This window comes from Mauremys reevesii, linkage group 3, assembly GCF_016161935.1.
Source record: "Mauremys reevesii isolate NIE-2019 linkage group 3, ASM1616193v1, whole genome shotgun sequence".
Classification (NCBI taxonomy): domain Eukaryota; kingdom Metazoa; phylum Chordata; order Testudines; family Geoemydidae; genus Mauremys; species Mauremys reevesii.
In genome coordinates, this window is record NC_052625.1 from 129,394,996 (window position 1) to 129,407,334 (window position 12,339).

At 41.1% G+C, this 12,339-nt stretch overlaps 1 protein-coding gene across 1 annotated transcript; it reads right to left on the reverse strand.

Annotated features, from left to right (window-relative positions):
* Positions 1–3,012: 3,012 nt before the first annotated feature.
* Positions 3,013–11,953, reverse strand: MTRES1 (mitochondrial transcription rescue factor 1). The gene is made up of 4 exons (XM_039528885.1): positions 11,769–11,953; positions 8,938–9,373; positions 7,998–8,070; positions 3,013–3,851 (listed from the first exon to the last, which is right to left on the reverse strand). The coding sequence occupies exons 2-4, from the start codon at positions 9,363–9,365 to the stop codon at positions 3,675–3,677; spliced, it is 678 nt and encodes a 225-aa protein (XP_039384819.1). The 5' UTR covers positions 9,366–9,373; positions 11,769–11,953; the 3' UTR covers positions 3,013–3,674.
* Positions 11,954–12,339: the final 386 nt, after the last annotated feature.

Here is a 12,339-nt window from a genome sequence, read left to right on the forward strand (position 1 = left end):
GTCTTCCTGGTCCTTTGAGACTCGACCTGCTGCTGCATGGACAGAACTTCTACTTGTCCCACTTCCTGCCCTATCGCACAATGTGACCATGGTTCATGTAGCAATTTTTCTCCTTTAGTAACCATTCTTAAAGGGAAACCTTGATTGTCATTAGAGAAGCAGAGCTTATAAAAGGGATCCCCAAAAAGTAGAATGGCTGGGAGAATGATTTTTTTCCTGTGAAAAATTTTGATAAAACTTAAATTTGTTTTAGTCAAACGTTTTCTGTGGAAATTTTCAAATTTTCATCTAAAAACCTTTTCAATTTTCAGCAACCAAAACTGAAAAAAATGCAATTGGTCAGATGAAATGTTTTGGTAGTAATAAAGAAAAAGAAAACCTTCAAAACATCCCAAAATGTTGTTCTTTGGTTGCTGAAACCCACCCCCACAAAAAAAAATCCAAATGTGTTGACTGCCAAAACCTAAAAACTTGGAAAAATTGATATTTCCTGCAGAAACTTCCATTGCAACAAAATAGCCATTTTCTGTTAAACTTGAATGGAAAAATTTTTACGCACAGGTGTTTTATATTGGTCTGGTACAGTGCTTGGGTGATTCTGCTGAGCTTCCTTCACTTTAAGGTGATCAGAGACAATTCTTCAAAAATACCTTTTGTCCTTGCACTTCCAAAGGACTGTATCAGTTCATTAACTGAGACTTAATTGGCACAAAAGTGAGAGAGAGACAAACCCTTCAGGTATGTGTCAGAGGTTGGTATGTGCTGGCAGAACAGGGTTATGCCTTATGTTTTAGTTTTGATCCCAAGTGGGATCCAGCAGCAGATTACTATGCAACATGAAGCCATCCCTGCTCTCTCTTCTAATGCTCAGGTGGAGGAGAGCAGCTGGACAAGTATATCCTTAAGGTGAAACCCTATTGCCATCTGAGCAAACAATACCTGTTGTGCACTATCTATGCAAATAATTTCTTCCTCCTGTTCCCAGAAGCTCTCTTCACACAGTTTCAATATCTTTAAAAGTTTTCCTTTCCTATCCCTTCAGGGAAGTCCTTTTATTATGTCACTGTTCCAAAGCATCCATTTTAGTTCTAAATTGTGCGTTAACAGCTTTTAAGCCAAGATTTTCAAAATTATTGAATCTGACTACTACCCAATTTGGAAATCAGGCCTCTATTAAGGTGTCAAAGGGTGGATGCTCTGCACTTTCTGAAAAATCAGGCCCCCTCATATTACTGGGGGGATAGAGTACTGGCCTGTCTCTTACCTGTCAGTCAGTCATACTCATTAGGTTATGTGAAGTAGTTTTGACAGCAAATTCTTCCATGTCACAAGTTATTTGAAAGATCCATGCATCTCGTTTGTTGTTTTTTTATCTTGGACCTTTAATTAATTTGTGTGTGTGTGTGCGCGCACGTGCCAGCTTGTGTTTTGGGGTAGTATGTATGTGAGAGAGACTGTGTGTGGGTTGGGGGAGAGTGAGTGCTCAGCATGATGTCTTTAAGTTCAGACAGCAGCCAGAAACAACCAATCCTGAGGCAGAAGCTGTTGTACAAACAGCTGGTGTCCGCCCCTGTTCCCCCAGCTCAGCAGAGACCAGTACATGAGCAGAGAAAACCCTGGATGACATCAGCCCTTGGCTCAGCATGAGTCCCCTTTCCCCCTAGTAGCAGCCTGCACTGCCTGCGGCTGCAGACCTAGTGCTGGGGAGAGCAAGATTCCATGATTCCCTCCCAAGTTCTCCCCCAGCCTCCTCTCCCCACAGACCAAGGAGATCCACCCTCTCCCTTGTAGTCCAAGCAGGAGTGCCTTTGCTGCCGGGAACCAGCTTGCTCAGTTCGGGGGAGGGGCGCATGCTTCTGTGGCTGAATTCAGGGCAGCGGAGTTCAAAACAGCGAGCAAAGCAGTCATGGTGGGCATTGTGGGATACCACCTCAAGGCCAGTTACAGCGATGTAACAAACACAGCATCTACACTGACACTTTTGTCGATCTAACTTTGCCACAAGCAGCTCTACGCCTCTAGTCGCGAAGCAGGCGAGTTTTGTCAGTGGGAGGAGCATTGTAGTGTGTACACCTTCACTGCTTTGCCCACAAAAGCTGCCTTTTGCCAACAAAACTGTAGTGTACACAAGGCCTTAGAGCTGGTCCCTCCAACTGCTTTTAATACAGACATCAAGTGCTTCCTTGTATTTCTGCAGTTTGGAGTCTTTAGAATCTTGTGGGAGAGGTTTCTGGGGCCTCACAGTCATTTACGAGCAGATTCTTAAAGTTGTTCAGGCACCTCAAAATGCAGGGAGGCCCCTGCTGGAATTAAAAAAAAAATTGTTTAAATAGATTAGGCACCTTGGAGTCTAGTGGGATTTTCAGAAGCACCTGTGTGCATCTTTAAGCACCACAATACCTTTAAATGTCTGGCTCCTAATTCACTTCTAAACAGTGCTGCATTATCTCATTTATCCTACCTCCTTTCCCATTTCTACGAAGTAACACCAAACTCAGATAAACTGCTGAAAATCCTATGCCAGTGTGGGTCTACAGTTTATTGTAAGAAAAGGGGAAAAATAACTAGGTGGTTGTATAATTATATATTACATCAGATTATTTCCTTTTAGAAAAAGATACGATAAATTACTCTAGTTCATACACTATGTTTTGTTACAGCGATGCTACTGCCATCCAGTGCACTCTCACTCTTGTGAGAACGAAGAATTTGAATCTGGAGGGCCAGATCCTGCAGTCTTGACACCATTGACAAAGGAATGAGAGATTTGCCCCAACCTTTAAGATAAGAAAGCTTCCTTTTTAAACTGTTTTTTCTCTTAAGATATTAAATACAAGATCATTCTCATAATAGCGACAGCGTGTCTGTGATTATGTACGACTGTCATTAAATGAAGCATTTCTCACTAAGCGTTTGTGCTAAGAAAGAAAGATGTACATGAGATTTTTAGCACTTTTTTTCCTTTTTATTATCATCCTTATACAGGTCTTGGAAGAACGCTGTACAACTAACTCCCAGTTTAAGCATTAAGTACTCTTTATTTAATATTCAATGAATTGAGGGCATGAGGCTGAGATCTTCCACTCATGTTCTGCACAGCTACTATACAATATAAAGTGATAGTAGTGTAAGCTCCCTCTTCCTGATCTTCCAATGTGCCTCACAGTCTCGACATGAGTGTCTCCTCAGCCATTCCCCAGTTAATTCCTGGTCACTCTAAAATTAAATCATCCTGTCTCCCTCCTTTGGGATTTTAGATTTGAGAAAGGTTTCATCGTCCTAGAGTGACACCGCTGAGGTACAAGGTTAGAAAAATGAGTTAAGTCTCACAGCCAGAAACATTCTTCCGCTTGTTATCATTTTGATTAACAAAATCAGAGACAACTGTCAAGCAGTTGAGATCTATCTAGCCTTTACCCAACCATGATATATGTTCTTTAGGAAAACTGTCTGGAAATAAAGCTTTTTCCAATTCACCATGAAACAAAAATGAATAGTACAGTGTAAACTGACAGACTATCACAAGATATGAATGGTGCATATGGCAAGGAGGTAACATTCTATCACAAGCCCTTAGATAGGGTGCAAGAATTTTGTTTAACCAAAATTCATATTTAGCAACAAGTGAAATGGTTTTCCATAAGAAGTCTCATGCTGCCATATGCAAATCCTTGTCACTTAAATACATCCTGTTTGGGCACTTTTAAATTTTTCCAGCGCCGCAAAACCACTTTGTATTTTTCACTCTCAGTCTTCTCTGATGCTTTTTTTAAGACAACTCGCATAACTACAGCAGTTTCTGTTTCTTTATCCTCCCCTACTATGAGATCCAGTGTGTCACCAACTTTCACCTGAAAATAGAGGCAGAGAGAAATAATTAACATTCTTTTGAGGAAAATAACCCTTAAGTTTATGTGCAATTTAATTGTCCTCTTTCCACACTGATTATTCTTATCGTCTTCTACGGAAGTTGTTAGAATGGCTGTATAAGCAGTATAGCAACCATATTCCTCTAAGGCAGGCCTGCAAGTGAGCGATGAGGAGTGAATCCCTGTGAACCTCTCCACCATGGCTGTTATTTTCATATAAATTGTTTTTGTTTTTTTAATTTTTAGGTATTGTAAATGCAACTGAATGCTAGTCCAACTTCTTATTACCACTTTCAAAATTCAGCCCCTAATTCCATCTCTTCTCCCACTACTCCCACGTAGGCCTTTGTAGTCCCCAACTCTGCAAGCCTCCTTGCTCTCTTTATGTCCTTATTCCACTCTTACCCTATACTTGGATCAACCCTCAAGCTTCCATTTATTATGCAACTTCTCTCTCTGCCCACTCTCCCTCCTTCAAAATCCACTACTTTCAGTTAGCCTTGCAAAGCTACACCCCCCTGCAATCTTCTGTGCCTACTCCCCCCACCCCCAAAAATATACAGCAGCTAGTGTGAATGTTGCATAACAATCTCATGACTTCAAACAATGTAACCATAATCTTTCCTTATACCAGCTGGTGACTGCTGTTGCTTCTCCACTTCTCTATGTCATGTGTAACCAACACTATAGGCTTCTAGGTGCAGAGACTTGTCTTATTTGACTTAAGCACTATAAGTATGCTTACAGTTCAGTAAATAACCAAGCAGTGGTACCACTGCCATATTAAAGAGAAACAGAGCCCCAACAGTTCATTGCATTTTTTTATATGCCAGCCTTTAGTAGGCTACCAATATGGGACAACTCCCATCATGCAAATGAAAGCCTAGATTTTGTTTTTAATGTAGTGAATTTGGGGAAGATTACACGTGTATGAGAAAAGTCTTAATACTCAAACACTTTGTATAACTTATACAAAATGATAATGTGAAATTAAGTTAAGCCTAACAATACCACCATTAGGGGTATATTGTTTCTTCATTTTACAGATGGAGAAAAATGAGGCAGAGAGGTAAGCAGAATCATAAAGAACTACCTCAACTTCAACCAGTGAGCTTATGGGTCTGGTAATAAGCCCACCCAGAATCAACGTTAGCAGACATGGTCTTCTATTCTAGGTAACTTAATAATGAAGTATTAATCCGAATTCCTATTTGACTTCAAGCAGAAGAACCGGTAAACTTTAACAACGACAAGTATTACTGGAAGATGACTTCTTCACATTACACTTGGTGGTTCCACCATTTTTTACATCCAACACTTTACAGTGTATGATAACTACACTGACTTGCTGGGAAGTACATTAACTAAACATAGTACATTTTGTGTTGAAACCACAGATCTTTGTATTTCAACTCTTGTATTACTGGAAACGGAATGGTTACCAGGTTGTTCAGCTGGAGTCAGACATCCCCTTCCAACTAAAAGCAAGTCTAAATGTTTCAGAGACCTAAAACTTGTGAGAACCAGAGGGGAGAAAGTTTACAGTTCTAGAAGCTCCTATCTGCTTATGGGCTGCTAAGCATGCAAGGACAAATTTGGAACTCTTCACTCAGGCAAGCTTCCCACTGACTTCAATAGACAGCTTGCCCAAGGAAGAGACTGTAGGGTTTGGTCCTCGGTATGTGGTTTCTAATCTGATATTAGAATGTTTACTTTGATAGTAAACATTTGATAGTTTATTATTCTAATGTCACTTGAATAACCAAATATAAAAACTTAATTCAAGGAAAACTACAAAATGACTGATTTATTAAGTATTAATCTATTAAAAATTTAAGAACTGAATGTTAATAGAAAAAACCCTAGCAGTCCAACAGACAGCAGGCACTTCAGAGAGATAATTGTCTAATGTAACTAAAGTATATATGCGAAGCACCATAGGCTTGCATTTGAGTACATGAATATTATACCTGCTTCATTCTTAGTTATACTGTTCTATAGACAGTTTATTTTAAAAAAATATTTTTGCATGCCAAAATCTCTGCTGAAGAACTCTGGATACAAATTGCATATTGGCATTTTTGCTTTGCAAAAGGACTGATTTCAAGCAGAGTCTGTGTACTCAGATTAGAACAGCAAACTCTTGATAATAGTCACAAACAAAAATTGTAGGTTAATATTAAAGTTGCTCTCATCAGTAAAATTAAACCATGAAAAAAGGAAATAAAAAGTTAGGGATTAAAAGGCTGCAAAGTCAAGCACTCTCGAGTTAGGAAATGCAAGAATGAACATTGCCCATGCAACTTTAATTAGGCTCCCTTGTGTGTATGCATGATAATATAGGATTTAATTACATGCAGAAGTGAAACTTGATGTAAATGATTTGCCGAGTGTCACATAAGAACTTGGTCACAGAGGCAGGGACTAAGGCCAGTCTACACCTAAAACTTAAGTCAACCTAACTGCATCACTCAAGTCTGTGAAAAATTTTACATCTGCATGGCAGGTAGGTTGAACTAACCACTACTGTAGAATCAGCTAAATTGATGGAAGAATTCTTCCATTGACCTAGCTACTGCCTCTCAGAGAAGTGGATTACCTACATCAGCAGAAAACTTCCTTCCTCAATACAGGAAGTATATGTTACAGCTGCATCACTATAGCTATACTATTGTAGCCACTACAGTGTGGACATACCCTGAGCCTCAAGGGTGGTATTCAACTGCCCTAACCACAAGGCCATCCTTTCTCTTCCTGCAGTCCTCTGCCTTATTCACTACACCCTCCCAACTTCTTCAGCAAATGAGACAGGGCTCCTACAGTCAGAAGACTCCTTCACTGCACAAACCCAATTCATCCCCAGAGCAAACCAGGCATGCTTATAAAAAAAACGGTGACACCCTGAAGTACAGATCCGGTAAAACAGAAAACTCTGACACAACCTTAACTATAGTCTTTGTACTGCAAGACCATAATATCAAGTCTGCAGAAACTACAAATGAAGTGTTCAGAGTGAGAAAAAAGTTGTGATGGTTCTGTTGATGACATAGAGAGACAAAAAGTGTCAAAAAAGCAAGACACAGGCTATAGGAGATACAAGAGTTTGCCATAAAGATGCCATCTTTATAACGCTACCATTGTGTGATGGATACTTTCCAGGTATTCAAAATGCATTTAGTCCCTGCACCAAATAGTTCATACTGTAAGGACAGAAAGACAACTAGACAAAAGTTAAGGAAAGGGAGCAACCAAAAAAAAAAAATCACTACAGGTAGTGAGGCAGAAGTGGATTTTTAAGTACTTAAAACAGAGAGGGTACAGTTGTCACAAATAAGAACATTCAGAGATTGGAGCATATAAAGAATGATATCCTGAAAGAAAATTTGAACAGGAACAATTCCTTTAACTCATGACTGGTGCTTCCTGATAAGAAAGCAAGTAGGAGTTATTTAATACTGGGGGAAAGTGTCAGTGAAACTCTTAAGAAGGGATGAAGTATGAGTAGGAAGTATGTATGGATCTTCTCCTACTAACTTTCCTGTAACAATATTTTTTAAAATAATCTTTTTCTATAAGTAGCGACACTAACCCATGCGACCTTAATAGTGAATAGGCTGCAGGAATTAAAAAAAAAAACAAAGTAAACATTTGTGGAGGTTAATTAAGAATCAATAAGCCTTTTAAATGCAGCTACAAGTCCCCTCCTCCCCCATATCTCTGGCAAAATCTTCTGGGGGTGCAATTCCTCTAAAGGCAGAAAATTCCTTTCAGGAAGGGGAAAAGAACAAACTGTACTCCTCAGCTTACGGAACTACTTCTACTACCTCTATCAAGATGGAGTAGACGACATACAGTAACTTGTTTTGATTCATCCATCCCTCAGTTAAACTAGATATACTTAGAAACTTCATGAAACCTGGATAGTTTGTCTCCTTTTATAAATCCCCATTTTTTATATAATGTTATCTTTCAACCCCAGGTATAGCAGCTCACATGTTACATGCAAGATAACTTATTGTTTTATAGCCTCTTATAATGCCTGCATGAGTGCTATCAGAGTAGGAGGGAAGAGAAAATGTCAGCCTTAGTTATGATCTTGTATTATATTAATTTTTTTAAAAGCCTTACAGTTCTGCTTTTCTTCCACAATTTTTCTCCATTCAGCCTGAGTTCACCATTATAGAATGCATCTTCCACTTTGCTAAAATAAAAAAAAATAAAAGTTTGCTTTATAGGGCAGTGTTTACAGTGCACAGTAAACAAGTGCAATTCTTTCCTAACAGGCAAAAACGCAGTTCACCTGCAAAGTGTAGTCCAGAAGGAGAATTTGTGCATAAAGCATACATATATTTCTGTGAGGGCTATTAAAGATTGACTTAGGCTGGAAATCAAGTATATATTTCATAAATGCTGAATAAAAAAATAATTCATAACTGTTCTGTACCACAGGTACAGGGCAGTTTAAGAGTGTTTATAACAGATAACACCCCTTTTTGTATGCCACCAGTCCTTTTAAACTTAAGAATGTTGTCTTCGGATATCAGCTTCAAGTCATACTAATGTATTGTAACTAACAGGCTTCTTAAATCCTCTGTAGGTTGCATAGGTTATACATTGTGATGGACTTGTTAATAAGGTTTATGTATATCTGGTGGAGGTAGGTGTGGCAGGTTTATATTTACTGTAGGACTGAGTTAGGATCTTCCTTCTAGTCAATCTAGGATATTTTTTTAAATCCTTCCACCGACTAGCAGAAGCTTTTCTATTCTTAAGCTCTTTCTTTTTAAGTCAACAGTTAAAAGCATAAATGCTAGAGATTGATTAAAATTATCACTGTCTCTTGAAGTAGTCTTAGTATTGAAGATAATGATAAGTAGCAGAATTCTGGAAAAGAACAGATTCCAAGAGATAAAGTAACAATATACCTCCAAAGACAAATATGGACTTCTGATTAAGTTAAAAAAAATTCTTCTTCACTAAGTTACTGCAACAAGAAAAAAGGACATTTAACTATTTACTATATGACAATTTCTTTATCAGGTAAGCTACATAAATCTTTCATACTTACTTTCTTGCAATATCTAGACCAGATTTCATGATTATATCATAACGAAAAGACTGGACTACTTTGTCAAGATCCTTGTAATCTTTCACTATATTGGGGTCATTTTCAAATTCATCTTCTGAATCACTTCTCTCTTCATCCTCCTCCTCCTCCTCCTCATGCAGGGTTTGTTTTTTCTTTCTAGAACTTTTGTCACTTTTAAGTCGTACACAAGGCACTGAAATGCATTGTGAAGGTGGTCTTAAAAATATATCCTGTATCACAGGAGAAATGCTGAAGTGTTTTCTGTAGTTTATTATACTGGATTGGTGGATAGAGTATATACGTCTCCTCCAGGACACGCAGAGTTTATTAGAGGGAAATTTCTCCCAGACTCCAAGCCAGACATTTAGTTTTCTAAAGGCAGTGATGGGCAGTCTGAAACCAGTCATAGCATACCCTGAAATAAAGAGACAGATTCAATTTTGTTTGGTACTATTTACATCTTTTTCAGTATTGAAGAAATTGGTCAGCAAACAGCATATTTATAGTAGTGACTACTAAAATCTGCACTTTTTTCCCTTTTTGTAATAATGATATAGTTCCTTTTGCAACCATAATAATTTTTGTATCTTTCTGTAAAATGTTCTTTCTTCTCATATAGCAGGGTAGGTAAGTTGCCTATTCATAAACTGCATTTTTCATATTTAGCTCCCCATTACACATAGGTAGCATGTTGCACTGTAATTTCCATTGCTAATATTCAGTGTAATACTCTATATGTAACTCTTTTTACAATTTGTTAAACTACTAACTTTCTTATAGTTTCTTCCTTCCATTACTCAAATACAATATTTTTAAGGTCATAGTTAACTTCCAGACCATGCTATTTAACCAGAGCAGAGAGATGCCAGCGGCTACATTTATTAGGGATAGTTCTTGACAGAAGTGACTTGCCCAATACCAGAGATAGAAGTAGAACCAGGAATAAAAGTCAGGAGTTCCTGAATTCACCTTGTGCTCAGACCGCAGAGCCAGTAGATGAGAAAATGCTGCTTCTCCTAACCAGACCTTAATATCACTGAAGCATTTTCAAGAGAAATACTCTTTCCTGATGCAATACATTTATCCATCTTCCACTAGAAGAGCAGTCACTAGAAAGAACAATCCCTTTTGCAGAAGATTCCCTGAAAATCATTCCAAGAATACAGTTTCCAAACAGGATAAAAAATAGTAGTTACTTTTTGATAGTCTTCGGGAAAAATGGATTTATGATCTTAGGTAAGGATGAAAAACAGTGTTATAACCCTAAATTTCCACACGTTTGCATTAATCTTTTAGGATGAAATTTCCATGTTTTGTTCTCTATCCCAAAATGAATTTTTGGAAAGTTTGAGCAAAATTATTTAACCTGTTTCAGGGTTGTCAGTCAGTAAAGGGGAAAAAACCCATTTTCAATGTCTTTGTAAATTTGTTTTTTTAAATGCAGACACAGAACTACAACAGCAGCTGAAGTGTGAAATTTGGCATAGCCATAGTCTTCGTTAGGACTAATAATTTAGGGCATAGTAGTAGTATTACTATAGCATCTGAGGGCCCTGATTCATGAACCCAGACCCCATTCTATGAGGTGCTGCAAGCCTTTGCTTGCCTTGGGAACAACTTTCTACAGTGGTTATGAGGTACTGAAAAAATCACTAACATGTTTATCAGTATCTAATATTTTAATAGAACCTAATGAAGCCCTGCCCACTCTGTCACTGAACCACTGCTAGGACCATTTATATGAAAGAGACTGAACCCTCTTTCACATAAAGGGTCCTAACAGTGGTCCTGTGACAGAGTGGGCACGGCTTCATTAGGTTCTATTAAAATATTAGATGCTGTTAAACATGTTAGTGATTTTTTCAGTACCTCATAACCACTGTAGAAAGTTGTTCCCAAGGCAAGCAAAGGCTCCCTCACATTTTTGTAACTGTGCTTTCGTTAAACATCTGGGTTGTCACACCATGTACTTGCCATATGTTCTTCCACATTAGTTGGGGGGAGGGGTGAAGCCCCCAAATGTATGCAAACTTGTACCAAGAGAAGTGAAAATGGATTTTAAGTTATATGTACTGTGTTGTGAGAGCATTCCAAAATCCCAGTCGGGATCAAGGCCACACTGTGCTAAATGCAGAGAGAGAGAGAGAAAAAGAGAGTATGTGTGTGTGTTTACTTACTTACTGATTCTGATCACAAACTGAAACTGCTAAGGGGCCATGTCTGGAGATGGGGAAGAGATGCCTTTTTTGTCCTGACGCAGACTCACTCTCCCTATCATGCTCAAGGGTCTGATTTCAATCCCAGACTAACCTTCTGGAACACACTTACCCTCTGCAACCATCCCCCTGGCTGCAGTTTGGTTCCCACTGAGCTTTTCTTCTAACCATCCCGCCCATGCACCCAGCCCTTGGGCCACCCGGTTCCCTGCCAGGAAAGCGAGGTGCCCAAACCAGACTGTCACCCACCCGCACCTCTTCCCGCGTTTAGCTCCGTGCCCGCAGCGGGACCAGGCCGCGGGGGCCGGGCCGGGCCGCGCCGCGCTCGGTTCCAGCAGCAGCGCCGCTTCCGAGCTCGGGAAACGCCCGAGCCTGCCCGGGCAGGGCCGAGCTCCGCACCCCCGGCGCCACCGGCTGTGTCCAGGGGTCACGGGCTCACTCTGCCGCCGGCCTGAGGGAGCCCGGCCGGGCCCGGCCCGCGGCAGCCGGAGAGCCCAGCTCCGCTCGGGCCGCGCTCCCTGCAGGCCCCGGCAGCTGCGCCGCGGCGAGCCCCGGTCAGGGCGGGGAGCCGGGCCCGGGAAGGGCCACCGTTACCTGTGTCCGCCGGACGCTGCGGCCCGGCCCCTGCCCAATCCCGCCGCCGAGGCGCTGCGCGGAGAGCGGGGCGGAGTCGCCGGCCGGGGCCCCGCTGCTGGGGGCTGGCGCCGGGGACTCGCTGCTCCGTCCAAGCCAAACCCCCTTCAGCGTGAGCGGGGCCGGGCCGCGTCCGCCAGGCTCAGCTCCCAGCCAGGGCCGAGAACAGTTTCGGGGGGGGGCCCCAGCATTGACTTTTTAAAACAAAAAAACCACACAAAAAAAACAAAAACACACTTGTACTTCACACCATGTGCTCTCACCGGGGAGTGCTCTCTTCAGCGGGTCCTTCCTTGGTGGGTTCTTCACTGGCCAGGCTGACCCGCCACCTGAAGCTGCTGCAACCTGAAGTGCCACCAGGTGAGTAAAAAATAAAAAAAAACTCTAGCCAGAGAAGGGAAGACTGGGTGGTGAGGCCCCTCAGGGCCGCAGCGGGCGATTTGGGGGGGATTGTGGAATAGGCCCTAGCCCGCCCTGCTCCCAGCAGCCCGTGGGGGCAGGGGTGCGCCCCGTATCGCTGCCTCGCTACACG